Genomic DNA, 17281 nt, shown 5'->3' on the forward strand with positions numbered 1-17281 from the left:
GTTTTTTCCCCTCAAAAACTACATCAGTGCGCATGCGCTGGCAGACAGAAAAAAAAAAAAGCAGATCCGCGGAAGGACGTAAAACTGGGAAAAACAGTGTAATCATCACTTATTCATGTCTCTAACTACGTTGCTAACTATATCTTCGGGTTAGGGTTAGGGTCAGGGTTAGGACTAATTGTATTTTAAATTCTATGTTCTTGAATGGTGTGTAAAATGCGCATGCGCATAACACGAAAAAAAACGTCCAAAACGTACGAAATTACGGTGCATAACTTTTCCTACGATTTCATACGAACTCATAATGAGAATACACGGAGCAAGAAGGTTCTGGGTTCGATTCCCGGCCTGTGGTCTTTCTGCATGGAGTTTGCATGTTCTCCCTGAGCATGTGTGGGTTCTCTCCCGGTACTCCGGCTTCCTCCCACAGTCCAAAAAAAACATGACTGTCAGGTTAATTGGCTTCTCTAAATTATCCTTAGGTGTGAGTGTGTGTGTGAGTGGTTGTTTGTCTCTGTGTTGTCCTGCGATGGACCGGTGACCTGTCCAGGGTGGACCCCGCCCATTGACAGATGGAGATAGGCACCAGCACCCCTCGCGACCCCACTTGAGATAAGTGTGTTAGAAAATAGATGGATGGAAAACATGCTGGGTTTTTTTGCAACATCCAATTTCAAATTTAGCTTTTTTGTTTCGTTTAAATTTCCACTTACAAAACATTTTTTAAATTTCAATTAAGAAAACATGATGAATTTTGTTTCCAATTTCTATTTCGCAAATGTTTTTTTTTTATCCTATTTTATTTATTGTTTTCTCGCAACAATAATAGACTAAAATTTTACTCCGTATGCACCTCTTCCTCAAACAGAGCCTGCGATATGGAGCCGTGACCTCTCTGGTCCTCCTGCAAGTGAAAACCTCTGGTATCACTCTGCACTAAAAGGCATAAATCCTTGTCGTATTACCAGAAAACCATTGATTCAGACTCGACGTCATTAAAAAAAGACTCCACAAGACACTGAGGAACATTAGTCATCTTATATATTATGTATCAAGGCCTGAAGATGAGTTTTCTTCACTCGTTCCCCTTGAGAATGCCACCTGATAAACTGAAACCAAGAAAGGCGATTATGAATCCTCTAAATGTCCAGATATCCTTCAAAACCCAAGTGGCACTTCTTGGAGATTAGCAGAATGGTATTTTCCATCAGTTAACCTCTGCAGTGAGATTCTAATTTGATAAACGTCCAGAGATGTGGCGACGGCACATAAAAAAAGTTGGATATCTCCGCAATGACTTAGCCAGATATTTCTCTGGGATGTTTTATCATTTTCTGAAATAACATCAAGATTGTAATAAGATATGCGACAGCAACTAGAGCCGAGAGGCAGAATAAAAAATATTCTTTTTTGTAAAAAAAAGTCTCTGCTGAAAAGAAGAAAGAGAAGGAATTGGGTGCAAAAGTTTGAATTTAATGTTGATTATCTTTAATATTTGCAAAGTTAAGGCTAAACCTACAGATTCAAGTCGTTAGCAAGTTAGAAATTAACAAAATACTTCTGGTACAACCCTGTCTATACATTTAGTCTTTTTACTTAGCAGAATTTGTCAAGGTTGTTTCAATCAATCAGTTCAATTTTAGCCAACTTCATTAAAGAAACATGCTTTTTTTTAGATGTATCGTGATTTTATCTTCTTATCAGATCAACAACCATGTCCAGAATTCACTCGTCTAGAAGCAGAAGTGGAATAAGTGACTGATGCCATGATGTTGGACCAAATTTGGAAGAGTTTATTGACCTTGTTGATTTCCTAGCACAGAGGCAATTCTTAACACTTTAAACGAGCTTGCGTTGAAATCTATGTGTCCACGCTATTACCATTCCAGCAAAACAATTGCATTCAGATGATAGAAAGATCTGGAGCTGCACTGAAATTGGCAAATTCAATGGAAATGCTGGAACTCCAATTTTATAGTTTATTAAGAAGCAGGTTGTAGTTTTAAAGTGGGCCATGCTCAAAAGATTTGGATAAATGAGACAAATTCTTGAGTTTCGTCACAGTTATGAGACAAAATGATTGTAGAATATATATAGATATGAATAGTATGCACTAGATTCATATAACAATTAAAAACGATCTAGTTTAATGAATCCAGAAACGTCACAAAGTTTCATATTTAAACAACCATTGGAGAAGTGAAAAAGACAGATGTAAAAATCAATCAAATTTATGTCAGATTTGTTTCTTTTCTTGTGACATTTATTAGGTCTTTTAAAACGTATGGCTATTAATAATCAATTATGTTAGTTGAAATGCTAAAAAACACTGTGTTATTATAAAAATTGCAGACAGGGTAACAGGAATTTATACTGTGTCACAGAGCCACAGCAAAACATTAGAATATTTTAATGTGAACAAAACATAATGTCTGAAAGGTGGCCAAAGCAGGACACATCTCATGATTAACAAACTTTTTATTTGTTTTAGTGGGCGAAATTACCTAAACCAAAAGTAGAATAATAGAAATTGCTGCTTTAATCACTCATTCTTTCAATAAGCTATGTAACTTGCTATGATTCCAGGTTTATTAGGTATGTAATATATAAGTTGAGCTTAGCATACACATCTGATGTGGCTCACAATGGTCCTCAGTGGAATTGGGGGATCTTGTAGTCGTTTGACTAGACACATGCAAAATTAGAGGGAACCCTAAACACAATCCTGGGCATAAAATAAAAATAAAAATAAAAGTAGCTGCAAACTGATTAGAAATGTAAAGGTATGTTTTTAAGCAGTAAAGCTAACGTTGGCTTAGCTCCTACAAAGTTTTACATTTGACATTACTCCTTTTAGAGCGTATTGCTTCTGCTGTCAGAACGTATCAATGAAACAAAGTTATTTAATTATGAATTCACACAACTTAGATTTATTTTAAATCAGTTAAACAACTCTTAACTCTTTAAGATAACCTCAATAGACAAAATAGAATCAAACTTCTACTAAAAATGCATGAATTTTTACTCAATCCAGAAAAACAAGAGTTAATTAAAGGCTTAAAATTAATCAAATATCTTTGGGCATACTGAGACTATGCATGATTTGCGCCAATAATGTAGATATAAACAAATGAGGTTTTGTCAATTCGAAAAGTTTGTTCGCTAAAGTATTTTATATTTCCTACAGGAGGTTCAGTTAACTGGAAAGCCTGGGCTCCCTGTGGCAAAATGTTTGAGCCAGCTGAGTCTGACCGTGCCCCCGCCCATCTACCCACGCAGCAGCTGCAGCAGCAGTGAGATATCCTTGTCGAGCGCCTGCAGTGAATTCTCCAGCGGCTCGTACACCTGGAATGATGGACGCTCCTGTGGGAAAATGGTAAACCCTGAACATCCGTTCCACAAAACAATCACAAGTGGCAGCTCATCAAAGTTCCCCTTTCATTTGAGGCCCTAATTAATCCCATGTCCTCCTGGAAGAGTTTGATGACCATGACTTAGAAATACTTTTAAAACTTTCCCATGGGAAGTTGTTAAAATAAATAATACATTTATTCTAAGGTTAAATAAAGATTTGCTATTTTTACTTGTCTAACCAAAACCTTACAAAAATTCCCCCAGAAGAAATCCTGTTGAAATACATTGAAAGAAATGCTAAAAATTAGTAATTATATCATGTGTTTTTCTCTTTTTGCCTTAAAGTCTTCTCTTACGTGGGAGAAGAGGCTGAGTTTGGGTTCATCAGCTCCGAGTAACATCTGCGCTCCCGCAGAGGAGCAACGACCCACAAGATGCAAGGAGAGCCACATATTAGAGGGACTCAGGAAGCTTCAGAGGAGGAAACACAGGAGTTCCTCATGTTCTTCAAAGGTGTCCAGATCAGGGTACAAAGACTGCATGAACTCCAATGAGGGTATCTATTCCCTGGGTATCAAGAGTGGAACTAAAGGGGTTTCCAAGCCCAGCCAGTGTAGTAGGACTTCCGCTGCTCGCAGCAAGCAGTTCTTTTACGATTCGGATGATGCCGATGATGAATTGGCACAGTCCAGCTGCCGAGATAACATCCCCACCAAGGACAGTTGGTTTCACTGTAAGAGACTCTCGCACAGCATCTCGGACAGTTTATGTAGCTGGGAGGGGACGCAGGAAAGTGGAACTGGACTCGGTGCTTCTTCAGGACTAATGGTTACAAACCCTTGTTCCAACTGCGACTCCAAAGAGCGTCCAGAGAAGCTTGTAAGTTTCGTCAACAATTTTCTCTCGGATGGAGAGCACAAATCAGCTTTTAGTAAACCATCAAAGCTTCATTTCAACCCCCCTGAGCCAGAGAGTCCCAAGCGCCTCTGTGATGTGGACAACCACGAGGAACTCAAATCTGAGTGCGGTAATGTCCGGATGTCCTGTGACCAGTCAACAGAGCAAGCAGAGAGGGAGTTCAAAAGACTCTCTAGGGATGCTGCCAAGCTCCTCAAGCAGAAATATTTGGGCAAAGACCAGGGGCGCACCCATTCTGCAGATGGGAGAACCATACCTTTTAGCCTGATGAAGGAGCCACAAGCATCCAAGTGCACCCAGTCAGAGGAAAGCATACTGGCTATATTTGATGCAGAGGGTGAACCTATTGAGCTCTGTCCCCAAAGGCTTTCAGCAGAAGCAGATGAAAATCAAGGTGGCAAAAAAATAGCTAATTATGCAGAATTAGTACAAAAGGAGAGGCCAACAAGACAAATATCTGCAAATGCAAGAAACTATAACGTTCTTGAATCTCCAGAAAAGTCCTCGGCGTGTGAATCCTGGACTGCTAAATCAGGCAATAGCAGGGAGGGAAGTGCAGAAAGACTGTCTTTGCAGCTGACGCCTCAGAGAAAACTAATAAAACCTCCAAGCATCCGTGCAAGTAAAGGTCAGTCTATCCCTCCATTAAAGGACGGTGCTTCCTCCAAGTCTAGTGGTTCAAAGATTCCTGGTCGGAACAGACCGTCAGCGTCACCGCTGAGGGTGTCTAAAGGTTCAACTGAACCAAGCAATAGTGGAAACTCAGGATCCTCCAATCAGGAGAAATCCCCTTCTTCTCCGACAGTAAAGCTATCCAGATTCATCAAAACACAAACAAGCTCTCAGAGTCCAAAGGCTGTAAACTCCAAGCTTTCCAACAGGGCTGAATGGAGTAAGGGTCCTTCATCCACTTCCCCCCAGCTCCCAAAGAGGCTCTTGGAATATGGTGACACAAGTGAACAACCAACCAGAGACAAACACTGTGAACCTAGCAAAAATAAACTCAGGTCTCCCTCTCCTCCCCCTCCCCCGGGCCGCACCACCTCCTTACTGATCAGACCAAATTATGAAAGTTCACCTCAGGCACATAAAACAGGGGTGACTCAACCATCCACACTAACCACTGGGAGAGGGCCTCCCCCAAGTTACTACACCTCATTAGCACCAAATATGCAAACCACTTTACCCATCAAGGATAAAGACTGTTTGGATTTGGACGCAGGCTATGGGACTGCACTTGCACCTCAGAAACTGGTGGAAAAAACCAGTCAGCACCTTCAGAAGTCCCCCATTGTGACTCAGACTCCTACTAAAGGCACTTCGAAACGAACAAAAGACTACCTCCCTTCTGCAAACTCAGGGTGTGCTCGCGAACCTGATAATGCACCTCGAAGCTCAAAGAATGTCCCTCCTCCTTACAGTGCCCTAAGAGAGTCCTCCCTACAAAATACATTTGCGATCAAGAAAGGACCTGATCATGAAAATGTTAGCCAGACAGTGCAAAAGATCTCGATAGGTTTACCCATAGCCTCCCATGACTCCTCCCAGTGTCAGACAGAGCCGCAGAATGGTAAAGCCATAACTAGCCCTCCTGCCTCTAATATTACGTCGCCTAACCAGACAGAAAAGGCCTCAAAGACTCGTATCCCAATGGGTTTTAAAGCCTTTTTAAAATCACCTCCAACAAGTAAGACTAGTCCCACTGTTCCAGGTAAACAAGAGAAAGATCATATCAACTCGGTCTCCAAGGAGACCGTGACTTCAAATGCTTCGACCCAGTGTGACGCCTTGCAAGCAGTGTACAGTATTGATTTGCCACCCAAGATGTCTTCCACAGAGGGGAAAGGGGAAGTTCAGTGCTCCGCACAAGAAGACGAAGTGCCCATCACTGTGTTGCCTGTCGAAGGCGATGGTTGTGATAAGGGGAAACGGAGTAGTCAACTCTTTGGTCGATCCATATCTGTTACGACAAAAGCCCACCTGAAACCAGCTTTGGGAATGAACGGCGCCAAAGCTCGTAGCCAGAGTTTCAGCACCAACTACATGGAGAAACCTAACATCAATGGGCTTGAAGGGCCGGGGAAAATTCGGACTCAGATCATTACCAACTCAGGTGAGAGGGGAAACTCTCTTTCAAGGCAAAGTTCTTTGGACGTACCCACCGGTGGGTTAGCTGAGAGCCCGGTCCATTCACCCAGGACGAGGCTGAGCCACTATGGAGGCATGACAGCTTCAGCCAGCAGCAATGTCCTCCCTGAAAAAAACTCTAAATTAGGTTCTAAGTGTGAAGGCGTCACCTCGCCATCTCATAAAGAGGTGCGAAGCCTGCCAACGAGCGATAAGGCAAGTTTCAATAACATCCGGAAACCAAAAGTTGCCTCTCATCCACAATTTCATTCCCATCCATCCTTTTATGGTTCAGAAAACCCTGCAAGAGAGACAGAAACCCTGGTACCCAGTCCAAACGAACCAGTCAAAACCCAGTTGGATGCACAGATTAAACCATCTGATGCAGAGGAGCAGAAAATCAGCCCGACAGCTTGCACAATTGAAGAGAAAGTCATGATGGGAATTGAGGAAAACTTACAAAAATCCCAAGAACAGGAGAAGGTAGCCGCAAGTGAGCACAAACAAAAGACCGGCCCATCTCTCGCAAACTGGTTCGGCCTCCGGAAAAGCAAGCTTCCAGCTTTGAGTGGCAAAAAGTCGGACTCTCCAAAGGGAAAAGAAGAGAAGAAGGACCTAAAGGTCGGCTCCGTCCTTGGGGTAAAACCGATCAAGCCAGAGAAGAAGAAAGACAAAAAGAAGGAGAGCCAGGACGTACAGAATCTGTCTGAGATGAACAACAAGCTGAGCGCTATCATGGACCACTGCAACAATCAGATGGGTCAGATCACCAGTCAGATCCAATGTACAACGGCATTCATCGGGAAAGACCAATTCGTCAAAGACCTCCTTGGCAGGTAGGTAGAGAATTGTTAAACTCAAACTGTTCAGATACTGAAATCAGCTCTTTTCATGTAACTCAGAGAAAGGTATGTTAAAGCTAAGAAAAGCTCCACATATACTTATCAGAGCATGGATTTTCCACTTTCAATCCCATCTGACAGAGAGAGCATTTAATGGGGGGCTGTTTAACATCAAATGAGAAATTTCCATGTATGTTTCTTGGGTAAGGGGTCTGTTTGCTTTCATGAAAAGAGCAGGTTACAGCAATTTATCAGCTCTTCGGCTTGATAAAGGAGCTGACAGACATAAAACCAACATCTCATTCCCTCGCAGGACGGCTGTGAAGGTCAACGGCGTGACAGCCTCACCACCGGCCATGTCAACACCCAAGAAGCATGGCGAAACGAAGGCCGACATGCAGATCTGTACTGAAACAGCGGTAAGTGAGCAAACTTCTGCCAACTTTTGTTGCAGTTGTACGTTTTGGACAGAAGCTAACATGCAAATTCCCACAGGCTTTTCTTTTTGCTTCACACTCAAACAGAACTTCCATCCGCCTCTGCAGCTTCATATCCCCGGAAGGCTCTCTATTGATTTACATTGTGTTCTGACTCAGCCTACTGTACAAAACATCTCCTGTTTATTTTGCTATGTTTTTTTTCAGCTTAGGCTGATGTGTGGAATGTCAACAAGGATGAGCAAATCCGAAGCTTAAATTAGCCTTCATCTAGCAAACGGGTACAATTGTTGAAAGTATTTAGACCCATTTAGTAGAATTAAACAATAAGATTTAATGGCTTTTACTGAAATATTTTCTGACAACAATACAAGGTCTAGTCTATGATTATGAATTTAATTTGAATTTGTCAAGGCTATTTAGATAGTCCAGCCCTATCTAAATTCAGGCCTGGACTTTGACTGGGCCATTTTTTAAAGGTGTATTTATACTAAGCAGGAGCAAAGCAAATGGGTCAAGCAATTAACATTTTGCCCCTTTATAAAAACGCAATTCCAGTGGAATAAGGGTCGGCAATGTGAAAAAAACGCACATTTTGAGCAATGCAAAGTGGGTAAATCGGAAAAATAAAGCAAAGCGACCCTGTGGAAGCACAAATAAAGCGAAATATAAAATGCGCAGAGCGTAGTGGATGCACAAATAAAATGAGGGATAAAATTAGCATAGCGCGTTGAAATTGATACACAATTAGAATCGAAAATGGACAGTGCACGGCTTTAATTGATTGTAATAAGGACCCAACTTATGAGGTAATACTTCTTTAAATGTATTAATAATAAAACAGTTAAACCTAATTTATTTACACTTTAATTGTGGTAGTGTTGCGAATTTAAAGGAGATATGAGTTTATTGCAGTATTTAATTAACTGTGTTGATTTTTCTTTGTAAAACTATTGTAAAGGTTTTTGGGTAAACGTGGCTTCGTACAAACTTTTTTGTAAACAGAAGGGGGGCCCATCAAGACAAATGAAGTGTGAACAAAGCTTTATGTAAAAACATACGGCCAATAAAAGTGACAGTCATCCATCAGCGGCTCCTGCAGGCAAACTGGGAGACCCAGGGAATAACAGGAAGCTGTTTTCAGTTTTCCGCCTTACATACGATTAGGCACACAAGTCGCTCCGTAGAATCAAGGTCTGCCTCAGTGAGTTAAACAGACTAGAGGAACCGGCTAGCGGATGAAATTATCTGCTTTTCTGATGCCATAAAACAACCTTGATAAAATTTCACCGTGTCGTCCGCATTGATTTCTTGCGAGAGAAAGACAAAAAAAAAAAATGTGCCTTGTTCGCGTTTAGGGGTAATTCTCTTAGAGGGTAACTCTTAACCCTGAGTTTTCTTCCAGAGTTTGTTTCCTGTTTTTAGCTGCATCCATCTGCCCCAGCTTATGGAAAACATCTCAATTTTATAATGCTGCCACCACCATGCTTTAGCATTACGATGGTAAACTAAGGAAGATTTATAGTATTTGTTTCCTCTACTAATCAAGTAAATTTTTAAGGCATGTTTAAAGATGAGGTAAATATCAAATATCTTTTTACCTCTGCTCCATTCTACATTACTGTATCAATAATAAACATAAGTTGGTGGTAGTGCAGATATGTCCTACATCATGATGCTGCCACCACCATGTGTCACAGTAGGGATGATATGATGAACTGTATTTGTTCTCTACAGCAAACATGTTGTACTTAGGGCAAAACAATTTTTTTTTTTCATCAAAACCTGCCAAATTTATAATTTGGACTTGTTATGAGTTTCTTCCCATTGTTTTTTCCAATGTGTAATAGTTATTTAGAGGTATCAAAATAAAAGGGGCTGAGTACGAACATGTTTAACGTTGCATCAAATTTACATAACCGTTGTTGTCTGTTAATATGTAAGGAAGGATTAGTGAAAAGCTTTAAAAGGAGCGAGGACGTAGAAGGAGCCATTTCAGCTGATGAGAGGAGGGGGCATAATGGGGGAAATTTAATCCAGACTGATGTGGAACAGCGATAACACGAGGCGCCGTTTATCGCAGGCACTCCTCTCCACAAAAGGGTCATTTAAAAGCATCCTCTGAGCGCACTATCTGCTCCCTACAGAAATTCAACAAAAGTGCTCCACTTTATGACCGACAAGCCCCCCCGTAGCCCAATTAGACAGAGAGAGAGGGAGACAAAAAGAACAATTACCTGCTTCTCTTGCCACAAAACAAAGTTAAAAGTCATTAATGAATTGAGTCAGGGCCTTAATTTTAGTTCACATATCGGTTATTTTAATGTCTGTGTGATCCAGAGATCTTTTGAAGGTTTTGTGAGCATTATGGGGCATTTGTTCGTATTACAGACCCTTCTAATGACTCAGAAGATCAGTCTGAAGGTCGAAAACGAGGATGGACACATGCCGGACTCCACCTGTCAAGACCACATGATAGGTAGGATTATCAACGGCTTTGGGTTCATCTCTCTACAGTTTTCAAATATTTCTTTTTTTCTATTCATCTCTCTCTTTATGGCTTTATTGTTGCATTGCAACACATTTTTCTACATTATTACATAAATTCTTTAGCTTTTTATAATGCTTTGTGTAACACTAGGAGATTACTTATTATCTAATCTGATTAAAAAACCTTTTCAGATCATTCATATATAACCATCCCGATAACTATCCCGAACATATATATATATATTTTTTTACTTTCTTATGTGCTGGTGAAGATTCTCAGTCATCCAGGTCATAGTCATTCAAAAAATGTCCTCCCCATTACTAAGGGGGGTGGACCTGTTTTTTCGGTTCAATTTGCATGTTTTCTAAGCCATAACGAGGCTTTGTTGGGCTACTCTATAAAGTTTGGAATTGACATTTTGAATGGAAGGAAGGGAAACGTCTTTAAACTTGGAAACAAAGTCCGGTGGTTTGTTTTTTGTTTCTTACTTTCTTATGGTTCATGTTTGATCAAATTTTTAAAGTAAATTTAATATATTTGAGGTAATCTGTTATGTTAGGAGAAAAATTGGGATCACGATCAGCTAATCGGTGCATCTCCAGCGAGGGCCTTGGCCCGTTTGCCTCCTGTCTAGAGCCAACTCTGGTGTTTTGCTAAAAAATTTCCGTCTGCTCCTCTTCGTTCAGCTCTCTGCCTGTTCTCTTCAGCTCGCTCTCTGTCCACTATCAAAGAGCTTCAGTGATCTGTTTCTTGTTGGGTCAGAATTCAGCAGCTGTTCGTCTTCTGGAGTATAAACAAGCTTAATTTTTTGTTCCTGCCACTTTAAGAACAAAAACAAATACCTTTTCTCTTGCTTAGTATGTTAAGAAGACTTAAGGGCGTTAGCTGCAAGTTTAACTCCTCCCAGTCAGTAGGAGGCACTGCTCACACTCACTGCTCTCCTACTGCGCAGTTCTCTAGGAAGACATTTTAAAATGATGAAGTAAAAATAAATATTCTAAAAAAATAAAATCACTGTACTAAAAAAAAAAAAAAACGCCAAGTAGGCTATATGATTAGATGAAAATAAAATAAAAAATGCCGCCATAAAATAATAAATGATGTTTAAATTAATACATGCATAATAAATGAACAACCTATTTAGCGACTGAATAAATACATACATAAAAAATAAACGGAAACATAAATAACTTCATATTATGACAAATTATTAAGAAAAAATCCCTAAATGAACAAAACAGTCATTATTTAATAAACACATAAAAACACTATCAACAAGCCTTGTCCAATATGATTAAAAGTAAAGAATAATAATAAAAATTAAAATAATAATTAGTGGAATTAGTTACATTTCGTAGTTAATTAGTTCGTTTTTCTTGAGTTCCTTGGTCTCCATCATTTCCAATAATATTTTAGGATCATTTATGGTGTAAAAGTTGATCAAGGATGTTTTTTTTGGACTGATTATCTTTAAATACCAGTTCCTTTCAGCTTAAAATCAATGAATCTTTTCCAGCAGCTCTCCATGCTGCCAGGCTAGCGTACTCTAACAGGTTCATTTCCAATCCTTCCCATAGAGCCTGAATTAAACGTGGCTCCGCGGCTCTGCCGTAACGCCGCCTCTCTACAAACGCTAACGACCTAACGGCAGGTAAACACATCAATCATATAAATAGTTTACGCTCCATCAGTTCATGATCCCAGACCAATCCAGGCTTGGGTCAGAAACGTTTAAAGAAGAACCTGCCTCCAGGTGGCTTTTTCATCTTTCTTTTTTTTTTCTTTTTTCCTCATAAAAGAACAATAAAATTATCGGCTTTGAAATTTACTTTCAAGGTTAAGACTAAAGGAGCAGCAGACTCTGGTTTAATATGTGACAATGGAGCTTAATGCTTCAGGGGATCGCAGGTAGTCCCTCCTCACTACTCCGCACGCTGAAGATATCAGCTACACAGCCTGCGGCTTGTGTACAGAAGTGATAGGGAGCTCATGAAAAACTAGATTACGTCCAGTTGTTTTTTTAGCCGCTGGGTGGAATTACTGTGGACCTTGTTATAGTTGGGATATAGAGGGCATTTTGAACTGCCAGGTTTGGCATTCAATTACCCAGCTGTGTAATCTATGGCTCCTTCTTACAGTGAAGTTCTTGGCAGTATTGTTTGGCTGTACGCCATTAAAGAAGGATTTCTCTTATATTTCAGCTCCTCTGGAGGAAGAGTTTGTTAATTTAGGCCAGAGGAGAGTTTCCGTAACGCCTCATTAAATGCCAGGATTAAGTCTATAGATGCACCGATTGGACATTTATATCGGTTCCGATATTGGAGAAAGTTCTAGATGTGTAAAATAGGCTATAATCCTTAGGGGCAGATGTGTTTAGTCTATTTCTGTAATAAATTTAGGTTGGATTACACATCCCTTTAACAACAGAAAGGTTTATCACTTTATGGGGTTCTGTCGAGGACAGTGGCAGTCCTAGAACTAATTTACCTGGGGCCCCGGGGTGGGGCCAGGGTTGTTGTTTTTTTAGATTGCGACAACAACCGAAAGAATGAAACAAAAAAAAGGGAAGAATGCAGGAGTGCATTGTTTGATATTTTAATATACACAGATATGTGTTTTTTTATATAGTTATATCAATAGTTCGACCGATCCTTCATATGTGTAGCCGATTTTGTTAGGCCAATATTGCTTCTCTTCCTCTATTTACAACTTTAAAAATAACTAAATGAGATCAACTTTCAGTAAAGTCTCCTATTAAACAACAATAAACATTTAACAAATCTAGCAAAGTAAAATAACAAGCAGAGCGAGTGGCAAAACACGCACATGCATGGGTGCCCTAATGAATCGGTTAAAGCATATGCGTATCGGCTAATACAGAACCAAGGATGCAAATATTACCTGAAATATTTTATATCGGCCTACTTCTAGACTTAAGATTAAAATAAAAAATGAAGCTGGTCCGAGTAACGGTTTTTATTCTAGTGTATATAAAAATATGTATCATCAGTTTATTTTTTATGTCTTCAGTACAGGGGCCCAGTTCAACAAGAGGCACTGGCCCCGGTTGTCCCCTGTTTAGAACCACCTATAGTCTCTGATTTAATGAATACAGTCATTTTGAACCCTTACAGTTAAATATTTTTTTAGGATGGATTATTTTCTGGTGATTTTCAGTCCACCTATAGATAGAGCCTCCCTGGATAGCATATAGGCTGCGGCCCAGGGTTGTAGCAAAGAGGGGCAACCAGTGCACACTTTCTTTTCCTCTGGAGTACATACTGTAGACTAACCTGTGATGGCATTTCATCCAACCCCTCGGAACCAAATCCTTGAATCTTATTGGTCCTTTTGGTTGTTTTTCTAAGTAAATATTCACAACTTTTCAAAGACAGAGAATTTTTTTTTTTTAAGAACTTAAATAAAGTCATTTGTTGAGCTAACAGAGTTGGGAATCGCCTTTAAGGGTAATGTGCCACTGATCTTACAATCATGACTTGGATCCAGCTTCTCCTGCTGTGGGTTTTCTGTGTTGCTCCACTGATCCTTTTTTTTTTTTTTTTTTTTGCTTCTCTTTTTTGACTTATCTGGTACAGATTCCGTATTCTCTCCCCCCCCTTTCCGCTGCATGTAACTCTGAGCCGTCCTTCCTTTTTGCTCCCCCCCCCCCGTATTGTTGTTGTGGTCACACTCCGTTCCCTGTCCCTCTAGGCTCGAGCTGCCAGATGCGAACTCTGGACAGCGGCATCGGCACTTTCCCCCTCCCAGACTCCGTCACCCGGGCCGGCGGCCGCCACGTCCCCAAATCTGAATCTGGTCCGGACGGGGTGGCCGCCAGCACCTCTGATCCCTCACAATCCGACGCAACAGCACCTTCCCTCCTCAAAACATGCAGCATGGCCCACTCCGCCTCCGAGCCCAGCGTGACCAGGAGGAACGTTCCAGAAATCCAGAGCCGCCTGCCCAAACCCTCCTCCTCAGGTCAGTGGTTCGTCTCAGATGACTTCCCGGAAATATGGGATGTCTCTAATGCATCTCCTGCTCAAGGCCCACATGATTAAAACCCTGATTAAGCAAAGAACATTGTTTGTTCTGCTAATTGAGTGGATCGTGCATGAAATGCTCACCTTAGATCTCACCACAAGGAAAAACAAAACATTCAAGATTAGAAAAGCATGTCATCTGTGCTATAGATCATAAAGCCTTGACACTGTATATGATGAACATCATGCACTGGAAAAATTGAAATCTAGATAAGTCATTTTTTCTTAAAAGAAGTGCATTTTTTCTTGGATTGAGGAGGTAAAAGAGATACTTTGCCAATGAAACAAGACAAATTACACTTAAAATAAGAAAACACAATTGAGTAAAAATACTCATTCCATTGGCAAACTATCTAATTTATCTACTCAAGTTAAGGGTAAATACACTTAATTTAAGGTAAAAACAGCAACAATAATTCTAAGGATTGATGTTTAGGAGACATTTGGGTTCATCTAGATCTCATCGGGCTCTGCAGATGTATGGAAAGAATTTAGTTACAGTTTTTTTTTTTTTTGTTAAGAACACGAGTAAATGGAAATTTAAAAAAAAATAGTAAAAGCAATCTAGAGGTGAAGCTTTAAAAAAAAGTCTAAATCAAGGTTTTGAGAGCATATTTGCTGTTTTCTCAGATTTGAATATTTCAAATGGAACTTTTCTTTAACTCTTTTATTCATTAATTTTTTTTCTCTGATTTTTTATTTACAAGCATTTTTATTTTCTCTTCTTAGGGTTGAATTTTAAGAATTTCATTCCTCTCAAATTGGGTTTTGCAGATCACACTGTTCACTCCTTGGTGCAGGCAGGAGTGAGGAGCAAAGATGCATTTGTTTTGGTCTGCTTGAAGCTAAGTGAATGTCATCTGGAAAACTAAATTTGAAAAGAAAGCAATTTGTAGAATTAATACTGAAAAAATTACATTTGAAACAAATTAAACGGGGGGAAAAAAAAATAAAGAAATTAGTTTTGAACACGAAAAATATAATATATATATTGTGTTTGAATAAAGCTTTAAAAACAGCAAAGTTAAGGGCAGATTATACTTCTGCAACCGCACACATCAAATGTTGCTTGGGTCTGGTAGCGAACCAGTTTTGCTGGTATGCCTCTGCGACGTCGGTCTGGAATTTCTAGGGATCCGCAGCAGTTTCCCGCCAAAGCGCAGGGCGGAGCCTATTCGAGAACTCGCAAGAACTTCGGCGGCGCCGGCGGGAGTGTTTATCTTCCAAAAAAATAATGGCGCGTCTGCAAGATATCCCGGATCTAGGGTTGCTAGACATCGAAGAGGATATATTTATTTCTATAATTTGTCTGAGGCATCGTACAAGTGGTTGTACTTCCGAACCTCCTCGATCAACCTTACGTCGTAGTTTTCCATTGTAGTTGTTCCTCAGTTTTTTAAAAATGGCGCGCCCCGGCACCAAGTCGAGAATGACGACCACACAGACACCCGGAAAGGCATACCAAGGACCAATCACAGCGCACTTCCGCTTGAGATCTGCGTGGGTTTGCGACCATCCGACGGGTAGTCAGTATTTTTTTGAGGTGCGAGACGATGGTTACAGACCTCTGCGTGGTCGCACACAGAGACAAATTTGACGGTTGCAGAGGCTATGCATCAGAAGCATAAATAGGCCTTTACTCTCAAACCTTTTTTTTTAACAAAATGTTTTTGTAAAATTCCAATTTCCGCATAGCGTGCGTGAATGGTTGTTTTTTCTATTTGTCTCTGTTGCCCTGCGATGGACTGGCGACCTGTCCAGGGTGTACTCCGCCTCTCGCCCGTAGACAGCTGGAGATAGGCACCAGCACCCCTCACGACCCCAATTGGGATAAGCGTGATAGAAAAATGAATGGATGAATTTCCGTATTGCATTTTTCATTTCAAATGTCCATTAACAAAATATTTTATTTCTTAGGAACAATAATCAAACAAAATTCCCTCCAATGTGACAGTACCAGATAGGCCTATTTTAGCCCTTCATTTTAACGGCACAAAACATGTTAGCGCTGGATTATCTACCATGCTATCATTATTAGCTTCTGTGTGTTGCTTTCAAAAAAATAAAACACATGAAATAATAAGAAATCATCATAAAATGTGACTTTCTCCATTTGGGACAGCTGAGGGGTCTCCAAAGTTCAGGGAAGTTGGGCCTAAATCTGTAGCTGGGTGGTAGCGAGGCTAGCTGTGTCCTTTGTTAGGTTTCTTTGTTCACCAAGCCTGGACATCTGCACTCCTGTAGACTCAAGGAAAATGTTATAGACAGTGTGGTTCTGGGATTAACCAAACAGGCTAGAGTTCCTACCCTGAATAGGGCAAAAAGAGAAAAGGTAGCAGCCTTAGAGGCTTTACACCAAGCACAATGAGGGTGGGCATCACATGTCTCTATTATGTGTCTCTAAAACCGTTTTGCAGATGGGATGGTGCATCTTAGGTTTAAGAGCAGAGAAAACCATTTTGCTGCACCAATGCTCAAAATTAATATTGTGGCCTATGGCATGACAGAGCAGAAAATAGATTATAATGCAACAGAATGTATTTAATGGCATCAATGTATAACCATATAACATTTTAATGATCGGTTTGTCACAATTCTCTATTTCCTGATTTCAGATGCAATCAGAGCCAAGAGGATGAGTTTCGGTGCTCAACGCAGCAGCAGCGCCTCCGCCTCCACTGAAGACGGGATGCGGAAGATGAAAACAAAGGAGCAGGTTTCAACTGTAAGTCTTATTTAAGGATATTCAGAGAATATTCTATGTTAAGGTTTTAAATATAAAGACAAGTGTCGGGAAAATGTTTAAGAAACATAATCATTTAATTATCCATGTATTTATCTATTTAGGTTATTTGATAGGCACAGCAACATTAACATAGACACACCAGTCACTGAATTAGAGTGATTATAGTTTACTTAACCCCAAATGGGATTTTATAGACAGTATATCTAAACACTATTAAGAAGTGAAACATAATAACAATGTCATATAATAAAATATATTCATATGTATAAAATCCTATATAGAAACTCAAAATTAATTAAAAGCAATGACAATTAAAAAAAAAA

At 40.1% G+C, this 17281-nt stretch overlaps 1 protein-coding gene across 1 annotated transcript in view; it reads left to right on the forward strand.

The window, feature by feature from the left end:
• Positions 1-17281, forward strand: part of LOC107093614 (nck-associated protein 5-like) — a 216017-nt gene that overhangs the window by 182854 nt on the left and 15882 nt on the right. Inside the window, exons 12-17 of the mRNA XM_015388791.1 lie at positions 3188-3376; positions 3700-7235; positions 7555-7660; positions 10070-10157; positions 13881-14150; positions 16828-16937. Coding sequence (XP_015244277.1) covers positions 3188-3376; positions 3700-7235; positions 7555-7660; positions 10070-10157; positions 13881-14150; positions 16828-16937 — 4299 coding nt within the window. The remainder of the gene's footprint in view (positions 1-3187; positions 3377-3699; positions 7236-7554; positions 7661-10069; positions 10158-13880; positions 14151-16827; positions 16938-17281) is intronic.

The sequence above is a fragment of the Cyprinodon variegatus genome, unplaced genomic scaffold (genome assembly GCF_000732505.1).
Source record: "Cyprinodon variegatus isolate N-32 unplaced genomic scaffold, C_variegatus-1.0 Scaffold435, whole genome shotgun sequence".
NCBI lineage: Eukaryota > Metazoa > Chordata > Actinopteri > Cyprinodontiformes > Cyprinodontidae > Cyprinodon > Cyprinodon variegatus.